General features: G+C 41.6%; 1 protein-coding gene across 7 annotated transcripts in view; it reads right to left on the reverse strand.

Annotated features, from left to right (window-relative positions):
- Positions 1–13,831, reverse strand: part of syne2b (spectrin repeat containing, nuclear envelope 2b) — a 318,216-nt gene that overhangs the window by 200,038 nt on the left and 104,347 nt on the right. For 6 of the 7 annotated variants that reach the window (XM_060925231.1, XM_060925228.1, XM_060925230.1 and 3 more), the window contains exons 35-46: positions 13,615–13,782; positions 13,414–13,515; positions 13,108–13,311; positions 6,312–6,522; positions 4,644–4,756; positions 4,273–4,478; positions 4,084–4,191; positions 1,827–2,112; positions 1,408–1,737; positions 1,001–1,321; positions 495–824; positions 82–420 (exon numbers count right to left, since the gene is read on the reverse strand). In XM_060925231.1, the coding sequence (XP_060781214.1) occupies positions 82–420; positions 495–824; positions 1,001–1,321; positions 1,408–1,737; positions 1,827–2,112; positions 4,084–4,191; positions 4,273–4,478; positions 4,644–4,756; positions 6,312–6,522; positions 13,108–13,311; positions 13,414–13,515; positions 13,615–13,782 (2,718 nt within the window). The remainder of the gene's footprint in view (positions 1–81; positions 421–494; positions 825–1,000; positions 1,322–1,407; positions 1,738–1,826; positions 2,113–4,083; positions 4,192–4,272; positions 4,479–4,643; positions 4,757–6,311; positions 6,523–13,107; positions 13,312–13,413; positions 13,516–13,614; positions 13,783–13,831) is intronic. The other variant, XM_060925229.1, reaches the window with a different exon arrangement.

Genomic DNA, 13,831 nt, shown 5'->3' on the forward strand with positions numbered 1-13,831 from the left:
AGGGAATTAATCTGGTCATTATTTATTGTGTTTCATCTGAACAGTTTAACTGAGACTAAATTCAGTGTGTCTGGCACTCACTTGAGCTTTGTTGAGCCTTTCCTCTATTTGCTTTTGGGTGCCATGAGTGCTTCTGCCCAGTGAAACCAATTCTTGCTTCAACTCTTCAACCCAGGATTGCATCTCGTTTTCCTTCGATTGGAAAGCTTGAAGCTCGTTGGAGAGAGAATCCTGGCGCTCAGCCTGATTTCTCTGCTCTTGGGCAATTTCCATCAAATTTCTCAGTTTCTCCTGAACATCCCTAAGAGTCTGCTGGATTGATTCCTTCCTGGTTTCATCCAGCTTTGTGCACAGATTCTCTCCTTTGCTCTTCAGAGCAGCCATCTTCAAGTCTGCCTCTGGCTGCGAGTTCAAGATGGTCTGACAGTGACAAAAAAAAAAATTAGAGCAATACTTTATATTGTGCACTTCCTATTATATCAACTGTACATTACCTGTGATGCATCAACTATCTCCTGTAGAGGAGCATCTTTGTCCAGTGATTCAAACCGCTCCTGCAGCTCTATAACCCAGGCTCGAAAGATTTCTTCTTGGGAATTAAAATCTTGAACCTCCTTATCAAGAGCGACCTGGATTTCTGCTTCGTTCCTCAGGTTTTGAGCAAAATCGAGCACTTCTCTCCACTCTTGCTCTAAGGCTCCCTGAGTTTGCTGGATGGACTGCCTCGTGTCTTCTTTCAGCCCTTCACAAGTGCACACGCACTCACCTGTATACTTCAGAGCAGCAAGTTTTGAGTCACCTTCTGGACCATGGACCAAAACAGTCTGCATTTTAGAAAAAGACATTGATAAATATTTATCTCTTTCGATTTAAATTGTACATTTCTGTACACTTCTGTTTCATACATCAATCTTGGATATGCATTTTTTGCATATTGTAAGCAATATACAACAGTCAAAAATACAAAACATGGTATAGAAATATCAAGTTCTTCCTGTACCTGAGCTTGGGCAGCGATCTCCTCAGCTGGAGAGGCTTTATCCATGGACTGCAGGGTCACTTTAAGCTTTCTAATCCAAGCTTGTGTGCATTCCAGCTGGTCTTGGTAGCTCTTTAGTTCCTTGAAGAGAGCACCTTCACGTTCAGTCTGGTTCTTCATCTCCCGTGCAGTTTGCAGAACCCTTGCCCACTCCTCCTCCAACTCACTCTGGCTTTGTTCAATGATGTGACTCTTCCTCTCCTTCTGAGCACATATGCGCTCTCCCTTTATTCTTAGAGCTATCAATTTTGAGTTGCCTTCTTGTTCCAGACTCAGGACCTCCTGAATAAAATACAGAGAAGATATTCTGAACGTCCAGATATATCTAACATCTTCAGTAACCCTCCGATCTCAGGCTTTGAACCTACCTCTAACTTCTTGTGTTTTTCCTGTTTTGGTGTACCTTGGTCCAGGAAGTCCAGCTTTTGCATTTGTTCATCCACCCATGACCGGGTATTCTTCTTCTCATCTTGGAGAGCTTCTAGTTCTTTTAGGAGAGTCTGCTGGAGCTCAGCTTTAGCTTTAAGCTGCTGTGCCAAATCCAGAACTCTTCTCCATTCATCGGCTATATTTCTCAGGGCCTGGATAAGTTCCTGCTGCACGCTTTCTTCCAACTCGACATGAGCACACAAGCGCTCACCATCCATCTTCAAAGCGGTCATCTTGGAGTCACCCTCAACACGTAGGTCTAAAACAGCCTGACAACACAACATGAAATGAGCTACATGTTCTACCTGAGATTTGAAACAGATGCTGGACCTCAGAGATCAAACAACTGTGTTTATACCTGAATCTTAGGGAGCTTTTCCTCTATTGGACCGTCTTTGTCTTTGTCCAAGGAGTCCAGATTCTGGTTTAAGTTTCTCACCCACATCCTAGTGCTTTCCTCTTTGATATGGAATATTTCTACCTCCTCCTCCAATGATTTATGGATTTGAGATTGAGTCTCCAAACGAATTCCGAGACTGTGGTACTGGTCCACCAGGGACTCGCTGTCTCTTAGCAAGGGGTCTCCTCTTAATCCTTTCAATCTTACAGAAGCTAGCAAGTCACTGAATGCCTCAATACGTCCGCTAGACAGTAACGAAATATGATGTAAGGTGACTCGAAAACCATCGATGCCATTTTTCATGAAATCAGGAACATCACAGAATATTTAGCTGTATTTATGTCAGCTTCCTGAACACACATGTAAGATGCTTCAGACAGATGTATCAACATGCTTAGACTTGAAGTACTGATGCTTTTGTTTGCATACCTGCCAACCTTGAAAAAATTTTATGAGTACAATTTTACAATTTCATGAGTACCCCCCGCCCCCGCGTCAACCTCACCCCAACCCGGCGCGCATGCGCCCCCACAGACCACAACCAACAGACCAAAAACACATTTTTTTTTTTTTAGATTTTTTTGGGGGGGGCTTTTTTCACCTTCATTGGATAGGACAGTGTAGAGACAGGACAGGAAATGAGCGGGAGAGAGAGACGGGGAGGGACCGGGAAATGACCCCGGGTCGGAACCGAACCCGGGTCCCCGGATCCACGGCACGGCGCCCCAGCCACCCAAGCCACGACGCCCCCAAAAACACATTTTCAATCCAGTTTTACTGATTGACCTTGGGAACATAGTCCAGTTTTGTAAAACATTCCTATTGATAGACTTTGGGAAACTGTTATTGATGGCTCTTCGGAACTTCCTTCCGTTTTGAAAAGCACAACAAACATTAAATACATGTGCAAATGAAATGAAATTAAACCAGAGCCACTCTTTCAAAATAAATAACACATTAAATTAATACAGCATGTAAAAAAGGCACTTTCAACACAAAACATGGTATGCACAAATTTCCCATGCAATAGGTTTAGACTTTTGCATTTTTTAACATGTTGGAAGTATATTGCATTATACAGTACACTGCAGTATTTTGTAGTATGCCTTTTTCATGTGCAAACTATTGCATTTGCATTCGAAATATTGCATTTACTGCAGTAATACTGTATAAAAAAGCATTTGATACTGCAGTACCACGCAGGTTTTTTCATAACAGGGATGACCAATTTTCGACTTCACATCATCTGCAAACATTCTAGGCTACCACTGACAGAAGTTACCGACTGCCCTTAAGATATACAACACGCTACGTTTTGTTGAGCACATCAATAAAGTGGTACTTATCATAGTGATTCAATGAGAGCGCGAGAGGAATTGTAATCAGGTTTCGTTGGTTACCGCATCGAATATGCGACCTCGAGTGACGGCTTCGAAGTTAAATGAAGAACTAGCCTGTACTGTTGGTGTTGTAAATGCACAAAATAACAGCTAGGAAGCTCGAGTACACGTGAAACACAACCGTTTCTGTTACAAATATAAAAACGACGTCTCTAACCGACGTTTCAATCCCCGACTCGCTCTAGCCACCTGGCTGCACCGCTGCACTCAAGTCAGAGACGCGAAGGAGGAAGGGGAGGGGGTGAAGAGGGCAGAGCCACACGCTCTGGAAGAGGGGCGGGGGGATTGGGCAAAGCGTTCCATTCTGGCTTTGAGTTTTCTCACAGATCAGCGGTATCAACTTCAGCGAGAACTTGACTGAAATGCGAGTTCGGACGATATGCGTACTTTTTAATGTGAAAACGTACAGTCGTACAATGAGGTAAAAATTCGTAGCGGCTACGCAAGATGCGTACAGGTTGGCAGGTACGTGTTTGTTTTTCAGGATGCTGTAGTTCGTCCTGATATTTTCAGATGGCACAGTTTCCACTCTGCTTTAAACTGACTGCCATCATTAATCGTGAAATACGTCCACACTGTCAGTTCATATCAAATGTTCATTAGCACGTCAGTGTACACTAGGCTTACGTCACATCGTATCACGTGGTATCAGATGTTGGTATCCAAGCATTTTTCTAACATGTAAACGAGCATGGTATCAAACCAGTATTTGTATCAGTGCATCCCGGAAAGACGATTGTAGACAATTTAATCTGAATGTATAAAAACAAATGTCTCCAAGTCATAGAAAAGAAATATGGTGTAACTTGAGTTACCTTTCCTTGAGAAACTCCTCATGGACTTGTCTCAGCTTTTCCCTTTGCTCTGGTAGCTTCTCTCTCTGCTGCAACCAATCTTGGAAATGGGCATATTCTGCTTGCAAGCTATAAAAAAAAAAAAAAAGCATTTTAAAGCAATTTTATTTTATGGAATTACTGAACAGACAGAAATGGTAAGAACCTGACCGATTGAGTTTGATTAGGATGTCCTCCAGCTGTCTGAGGCGTCCCTGGCAGTGAGCTCGGAGCGTGGTCAGCTCTCCCTCCTGCTCCTGCTGCCAGGCACAAAGTTCAGCCTGCATTTCAGCAGAGACTTCCTCCTGATCTTTCTTCTCCAAAGCCTTCTTCACCTGGGCAAGTCGCTGCTCACCTTCTTCAGAAGCCAGGAAATCCTAAATACAACGCACAGACGTCGCAGGGTCTTGGAATTATTTTTATTATATAGCAGCACTGTTGAGTTCTCAAATCTGATTCCTCAGTGAGTGTTGATTAATTTTCCATCATCGCAGCTCTGACAGTAGTTTCAGCTCGAAGGCGATCATCACAGGTTTGCTTACTTGTAGTCTCTGCAGGGACGCCTCCATGTCCTCCCTCGTCTCTGGGTTCTCAAAACACTCATTGACAGGAAGCTGTGCATCCTGTAGCCAGTCCTCAAACATCTGACACTCATCTGAAAGGAAAGGATTATTAAGATTTAAAAAAAAAAAAAAAAAGATACCCAGCACTCAAAAGAAATATGTGACCCCTCACCGAATCCAGGGACACATGTCGGCCGAAACGAATCCGAGATAATCGCAAAAGAAGCTTTTTTTTTTCGAAATTTGTGATTGTTTTTTTCCATCATATGCAAGTTGAGATCTTGAAGAATGCAATCAGTATTTCAGATAATAGATTGTTTTGTTGGAAAAGCATACATTTTTTGTTGCAAATTGTCTCGTTTTTGTCAGGACTGTAGCCTGCTGGGGGGTGTGGGTAAATTACCATATGGGCCATTCACATGATGATTTAAGTCTTTTGTTTATTTTTTTCCGCGAATCAGCTGTATGATCCGAGTTGAGCGCATGGCTACTTAACCTGCATACAGGCGTGTGATTTCACTATGGAATGAGTTACTAAACAGAGCGCAGAGGAGCAAACACCGCAAAGCAAACAGACACACGGTATTTACATCGGAGATCACCATTTCTAGCAAAAAAAACCCCGCAACCTCGTTTTCCAGATTGAATGGAATACTTGAATGATCGGATGATACACGGACCGTTCTAGGATTACATTCCATCGGAGGCATTGGTGTGTGCAAGGCGCCGTTTCTCTTTCTGATGGGGTGAGTTTATTAATCTAAGGCTGTGTGGTTATTTTTGCATGTAACGGAGAGTGTTGTGGTTTGGTTAAGCTTAGGTCACAACCGGACGTACGATTTTTTGGCCGTGTGATTTTTGGCGTTTCCCAAATCGCTGCGGGTTTTTTTTGTTCACTGAGAAAGACGCGCGTTGGCCGTAAGTTTGTCTTGCAACCTGAAAAAACGTAAGCGCCCGTAGAGTTTGTTTGACATGACAAAGAACCTCTGCGGCCGGTCTGCGGCTCGAAAATCAGCACATCACACGCGCGCTCTCGTGCTTTTCACACGCGCGCTCTCGTGGGTTTCATGCGCGCGCTCTCGTGGGTTTCTTGCGTTTTTTGCGTGTAGACCGGCTATAGGAGCACATACGGCCGGTTGTGACCGAGGCTTTACATGAAACTAGTGTTGTGTTAGTTGTGTCATCATCGTGCTATCTTTCTTTCTTACGGTGTGAGTAATTTTTCAACCACAAAACGTTAAAGTATACTTTAGGACTTATTTTTGTACTTCATAATTGTATTGGGCATACTTTGCATGGAAGGAAAATTGACGTGGTGATCTTTGTTTACATGAAAGTAGTATCGTGCTAGCTCGTAGGGGGTAGGGCTTTCCTTAATGTCATGCAAATGAGCAGCATTATGTGCCCGCCCTACACCCAGAGTAGCTGAGATGGAAAACTTTGAGGGCGATTTTCTCCCTTTTCTGTTTTAAGTAGTATACACTTTCAAAAGGCCACACATTCTTCAAATATTGTCAGATCTCCACATGGAAGGCATCATTGGAAAGCTTAGAAACTGGACTTTCTGAATCTGTCAATAACTCAAAATGCCTCTGGGCCGACATGTGTCCCTGGATTCTGTGATCTGCCACATATAATAACGTGCACCTTTAATTGACTGTACAAGAACACTTTTCTCTCCTTGTTCTTTCTTTTGACTAATGAGGTCCCGAGTCACTGCGACGTTATCTTTGAGGCGTCTGCTTTTCTTGGACAGTTCTTCGAGGGCCTGAGGTGCAGTCACGCTGGACATGAGCTCAACTTCCTTAATCAGAGTGTCAGCCTCTTCCTCCTGATCCAGCAACTGATCAGAAAGATCCTACAGAGAGTTGCATGGAGCAACAGATGATGGTCAATATGGTTAGGGCCACTGAGTAGCTGGTTCAAACCCACTAAAATGAGCCTTGAAAAAGGCAGCCATGGCCAGAGTTTCTATTCTCAAAAATTGGCCACATACCCCTCTAATTCCCTTCTCACCAAAACAAGCTTATAAATAAACATTTAAGCTAAATGCATTTGAGATAAAGAAAGACAGTTTGAGAAAATGCCTTTTTAGTCAACTCTGGCTTGTCACAAATGTGATATTTATTCAGTAGGTTTTCCAAACACACTGTATGCACCATCATAAAATACACTGAATATGCTAAAACAGCAAATAAGTTAACAAGAATGCTCTGAGAGCACAATATCTCCCGCTGGCAACGAGGCCATAACTCTGGTAAAATGCAACTGAATTGAACGAAATTACAATATGTGTATTACCAACATTAAACAAAGAATCCTGCCAAGTTTCGTGAACTTCCTCCAAAAATTGTGAGAGGAGTTGATTTCAGAAGGTGAGCACCCTTCCTGGGACGGACAGACAGACAGACAGACGGACATCGCCACGACATAATCCCCTTCGGGCCTTTCGGCCAGCAGGGGATAAAACCTTTTTGTCAAATTACATTAAATTCCTCCAAAAATTGTGAGGGAAACAGATTTCAGAAAGCAAGCACACCTTGATGAAATTGCCAAAGTGCAAGTTTGTTAATAATCAAGGGCATAACTCTGATAAAATTTGCACAAATTAAATGAAATTTCAATCTGCGTATAACTGTCATATAACAAAGCCTTTTGCCAAGTTTGGTGAAATTCCTCCACAAATTGTGAGAGGAGTTGATTTTAGAAGAACGTACACCCTCATGAAATTGTCAAAATACAAATTATTTAAATCAAGGGTCAAAACTCTGGTCAAATTTTCACAAATGAAATTAAATCGCAATATGCGTATTACTGTCATTTAACAAGGCCTTTTGCCAAGCTTCGAGAAATTCATCCAAAATTTGCGAGAGGAGTTGATGTCAGGAGGCGAGCACACCTTCATGAAATTGTGAAAGTATAATTTTGTTAATCAAGGGCCGCGACTCTGGTAAAATGTGACCGAATTTACGGAAATTACAATATGCGCATTACCAACATATCACAAGGCCTTTTGCCAAGTTTTGTGAAATTCCTCCAAAAATTGTGAGAAGAGGTGATTCCAGAAGGAAAATGCACACTCATAAAATTGTCAAAGTATAATTTTGTTAATCAAGGGCTGTAACTCTGGTAAAATGTGACCGAGTTTAACGAAATTACAATCAGCATATTACCGACATAGAACAAAGAATCCTGCCAAGTTTCATGAAATTCCTCAAAAAATTGTGAGAGAAGTTGATTTCAGAAGGTGAGTACCCTTCCCGGGACGGACGGATGGAAATCGCCACGACATAATCCCCCTTCGGGCCTTTCAGCCAGCGGGGGATAAGACGACCAGGGCTTGACATTAACGGTTGTCCGCTTGTCCGGGACAAGTGATACTTAATGTTGGACAAGTTCATCGTCTCAGTTACTTGTCCGATTGGACAAGTGCCAAAATACGCTGATATTCGGGTTACATATCAAATTTATCAGTTTATTCACATGATTTCCGAAGCATCTCACTTGACATATTGTTTTGGTGAATCGCCGGATGTTTCTATTCGGAAAGAGCGATGTGTGCATGCGCAATATTCCACTTGCGAAACCGGCCAATACCGCTACGTGTATTTGAGCTGAAAAGTAAACGGTCGTTTATGATTGGTTTTAATCGTGTCATACACGTGGATTTGTTGACGGGATCATTATTCAACTGTATATTTACGTTGAGTGTGTGGTCATTTCCAAATCTTTGAATTGTTGTTGGTGTTCGTTATATAGCCGAGTGTGTGCTGGCGGGGAATGTGCGCCTGCATGCGTGTGGATTGACAGTGAGTGAGGTAGGAGTGGGGAAAGTTAGCTATAAAATACCAAGCTGTCAAATGGCTGCTAATTAGGTTACCAGCTGTATTAATTAACTAATTAGTAATGGGAGTTTAGGAATTTGAAAGATAGGGCTCTATAATTTAGATATAATTATGGATTATTTGAAATCTTTTTTTTTTTGACCATTAAATACCATACAGGAGCCACACTGAATAATTAAACAATCAGTGGAGGATATATATTCAAAATTAATAATTTAAAAATGAAAATACATGTAATTTAAATTTTCTGGTTTTAAATTTCTCATAAATAAATTAATGATTGATGGAATCCAATTGATGGAGCAGAACTCAAGGGTTGATAAATGAAGATGAATAGAAACTATTTGTATCCATTCATCTGTGAGTCAATGGAGGTGTGGAGGTTTTCATAAGATATCAAGGACGCGTTATCCTAATGGGCTTCACGGGCAGCTGCCCAGGGCCTCGGCCACTAGGGGGTCTCGGAGGTAGCAAGATCGGAAAATATGAAACGATATTTTCAGAAGTTTTGATCATATTGATAACATTTTTGATGCATTTTGCCACCCGTAAGGAAGCCCACCTTGTCCCGTCGCATAAATCACCCGTCATTGTCAATATGATCACTGTCCACCATGTCTTCCCATGCTACACCAGCTTGAGTTCAATGATTTAATTAATGACTTCGCTTTCCAGAAAAGTAGGAAAGTGCCCTTGTAAGTTGACCCATGGCTGACAAACTGAATGCGCAAAGCTGTGTGCCGCTGCTGTTTGGGACATTCCGTGTGTGAAAGGATGAAATGTTTCACATAGCCTAACATTTTGAGATTTATTTCTGAGAAGCAAGATATTTTTCTTTGTTATCGCTCTTTGTTTTCACAAGTTAAAAGTCGCCTGGATTCCAAAATGAAAACGAACGGTTATATACCAAATGAATGTTCTTGTTCTGAATACTAAAGAAACTGTTGTAGGCCTCGGTTATATGTTCTTGACATGTTGTTCATTGACTCACTCATTCAAAGGCTTCTTGAGGCTAAACTTTAGTGAACCAGACTTGTTAACCGTGACGTCTGATGGATTTTTTTTCACCATGCAATTGCCTGTTTCACCATTGCTTTTTCTCGATTAAATAGGTGTTGATGGATATAAAGTTTTATCGTTCAATAGTATTTCTAATTGTGCCACTGTCATTATTTAAGTTTCTGTGTCTAGTTAGACAGGCACGTCTGAGGGGGTGAATTTGCTGAGCGCAGTTGACAACAGGCAGGGGTGGGGCCTCGGGGGGGTGTCTGCCCAGGGCCTCGGCAAGGGTTAACGCGGCCCTGCAAGATATATTATCTTGTCATTTGATAACTAGATTTCAGTGTATAATAATCAGTGATTTACAGTATTAACCAGTCAATTTTGTTATCAGTTGTTTTTATTTGTAGCATTGTTGTTATTTGTTTCTCTTGTCCAAACTAGTGATATCTCATCGAGTCGTAAATTTTATGGTAATGTGAATTTTTGTGATATTTGTTACTGAACTGCAGAGTACTGATCTGTGTATATATAATGGTTAGTGTTTCTGGATCTCATAGTATAGTTATTTTGTTCTTAAAATGTTATGTTCATAATTTCTACTCTGTTGGAATATATTGCTTCTGAACTTCAGCAGAATAATTGGTGAATTATGGTATGAGTCTGTTTTACTATATTTTTGAACTTTTGCCTCAGTACATCAAGTATTGATGACTTTTGATTCATAGATATTATGCATATGTTGTGAATTCGGAAACAAATGACAAAGATTGTTGGGTTACAGATAGTTTGTGGGGGGTTTTTTTTCTCAAATATTTCTTCGGACAAGTAAATTTCCTTTCAACTTGCCCAACAGGACAAGTGGTTTCAAAAGTTAATGTAGAGCCCTGAAGACTCAACCACGTTGTCAGTTACTAATTTGTTAGGCAGTTTAATGCACATGCATGTTTTTTTTTTTTTTTAAACATAGCAGACACATCCAAAAGGGGAAACCAACAACAAAATCGATCTATCAGGAGACAGAATTCATTAGAAAAGTCTGCAAACAAACAAAACACTCCATATCACCACAAATGGAATGGGAGGAGTGATACTTCAAAGATTCAATAAAAGTACTGGCTATTTATGAGGAGTGTGCTGATCAGGAACATGCGGTTGTAATTAGAAGCAGATCATGAGACGAGTCATGTGACTGGTTTTATAGTTTTTTGCCACACAAGTAAAAGAGCAAGCGCGATTGCGTAGTTGTCAGTGATGCAATTTGTTCATGTCATGGTGTTAACAATACGGCATCCAAAACGAGATATGGTAAAGCATGTTTGGCTTGGGTGGCATCACTTTATACCAGGGTATTTAGGAAATTCGACAATATTTTCAATACTGTCAAAAATACACACTCCTCTTTCTATGAAACTGATATGATGATGTATTGTACAACCCCGATTCCAAAAAAGTTGGGACAAAGTACAAATCGTAAATAAAAACGGAATGCAATGATGTGGAAGTTTCAAAATTCCATATTTTATTCAGAATAGAACATAGATGACATATCAAATGTTTAAACTGAGAAAATGTATCATTTAAAGAGAAAAATTAGGTGATTTTAAATTTCATGACAACAACACATCTCAAAAAAGTTGGGACAAGGCCATGTTCCCCACTGTGAGACATCCCCTTTTCTCTTTACAACCGTCTGTAAACGTCTGGGGACTGAGGAGACAAGTTGCTCAAGTTTAGGGATAGGAATGTTAACCCATTCTTGTCTAATGGAGGATTCTAGTTGCTCAACTGTCTTAGGTCTTTTTTGTCGTATCTTCCGTTTTATGATGCGCCAAATGTTTTCTATGGGTGAAAGATCTGGACTGCAGGCTGGCCAGTTCAGTACCCGGACCCTTCTTCTACGCAGCCATGATGCTGTAATTGATGCAGTATGTGGTTTGGCATTGTCATGTTGGAAAATGCAAGGTCTTCCCTGAAAGAGACATCGTCTGGATGGGAGCATATGTTGCTCTAGAACCTGGATATACCTTTCAGCATTGATGGTGTCTTTCCAGATGTGTAAGCTGCCCATGCCACACGCACTAATGCAACTCCATACCATCAGAGATGCAGGCTTCTGAACTGAGCGCTGATAACAACTCGGGTCGTCCTTCTCCTCTTTAGTCCGAATGACACGGCGTCCCTGATTTCCATAAAGAACTTCAAATTTTGATTCGTCTGACCACAGAACAGTTTTCCACTTTGCCACAGTCCATTTTAAATGAGCCTTGGCCCAGAGAAGACGTCTGCGCTTCTGGATCATGTTTAGATACGGCTTCTTCTTTGAACTATAGAGTTTTAGCTGGCAACGGCGGATGGCACGGTGAATTGTGTTCACAGATAATGTTCTCTGGAAATATTCCTGAGCCCATTTTGTGATTTCCAATACAGAAGCATGCCTGTATGTGATGCAGTGCCGTCTAAGGGCCCGAAGATCACGGGCACCCGGTATGGTTTTCCGGCCTTGACCCTTACGCACAGAGATTCTTCCAGATTCTCTGAATCTTTTGATGATATGATGCACTGTAGATGATATGATGTTCAAACTCTTAGCAATTTTACACTGTCGAACTCCTTTCTGATATTGCTCCACTATTTGTCGGCGCAGAATTAGGGGGATTGGTGATCCTCTTCCCATCTTTACTTCTGAGAGCCGCTGCCACTCCAAGATGCTCTTTTTATACCCAGTCATGTTAATGACCTATTGCCAATTGACCTAATGAGTTGCAATTTGGTCCTCCAGCTGTTCCTTTTTTGTCCCTTTAACTTTTCCAGCCTCTTATTGCCCCTGTCCCAACTTTTTTGAGATGTGTTGCTGTCATGAAATTTCAAATGAGCCAATATTTGGCATGAAATTTCAAAATGTCTCACTTTCGACATTTGATATGTTGTCTATGTTCTATTGTGAATACAATATCAGTTTTTGAGATTTGTAAATTATTGCATTCCGTTTTTATTTACAATTTGTACTTTGTCCCAACTTTTTTGGAATGGGGGGTTGTAGTGCACAGCACATGCCACCAGTCTACCGTTGAGAAAGAGGGTGATTACAGTGTGTGTTCTGTGAAAACGAGAAAGTGGTGGTGTTGAAATAAATCAAGGGGGCAACTGAGCGTTCAAAATGCGAAGCAGTCATGGGAGGGTGAGACGACCAACTCGCATTAGCTTTCCACTGACATCAAATAACTTTACTTCTAAAGCATTCTTTCCCTTTACATGACCATTTTTTATTTTTCAGAGAATTCCCTGGCCTCATTTTCAGGCAATGTAGATCATAAAGGTCTGGAGTTGTTTGAAAGCCAGAGAAGAACGTGTTCACAATCCAGACCTATCAGGCTGCTGGGCACTTCACAAGTACAGACGATTCCTGTTTTGGTAAAAGTGACTGGCGCTCCATGAAAAAAAAAAAGTGTGATCATGTGAGCATTCTCTATCTTTTATCTCAATGTGTCTTGTTTGGTTGAAGCTTCTGAAGAAGTTCAGAGTGGGTACGATACACAGATGTGACAGGAACTGGAACTAATTGGAAGGGATTTCCACTATTTATAGTACAGTAATACCTGGAGATGCTGCTGCAGCAGAGCTTTGTTCTCAGCACAGAGCATTCTCACTGAGGAGTGTATTCTCTGGATGGCTGTTTGACAGGCTTCAATCCTCTGGAGGAGGTGCGCACGGACACTCAGCAGCTCTTGGAAGGCTTCGGTGTGGTTGTCGAAAATCTCCTTTACCTGCTCCATCTTCTTCTTCAGAGCAGTCTCTATGACCTGAGGACATGTATGAGAAACAGAATTGATAGGTGCCAAGAAAAGACACCGGAGAACCTCGAGAAGGAAAAGGATTCTGAAGACTTTGGAAGGATGAAAAACCTGCAGCTCCAGTGGAGCTTCTTTGCTCTGCAGCAGTTCCTGGATCTCCAGCGATTTCCTGTGAAACTGTTCGATGCTCTGTTCCTTCATCTGGATTTCATCCTAACGCAATTGAAATCCAAAATAATGAGACAAACATATTAGTAACACGTTACAGCAAACAATTTCTCTTGTTGCATCACAGACAGTAGGTTTCCAAACCTTCGTTTCGAAGATCTCTTTCTCGCTGCTGAACGGGTCTGACTCGGCAAAAAGGCTGAGTTTAGCAGCAGCCCAAACCTCCAACTCTCCCCCGAGCATCAGCTGTTTCTCCCACACCTCCAAACCCATGCGCAGGTTGTCCATGTAGCTGTCCGTCTTCTCTGAGACCTTTGTAGGCATAGTACACAAAAAAACTATGAAGGAAGATTTGCAATGG

Source organism: Neoarius graeffei, chromosome 7 (assembly GCF_027579695.1).
Source record: "Neoarius graeffei isolate fNeoGra1 chromosome 7, fNeoGra1.pri, whole genome shotgun sequence".
Lineage (NCBI taxonomy): Eukaryota > Metazoa > Chordata > Actinopteri > Siluriformes > Ariidae > Neoarius > Neoarius graeffei.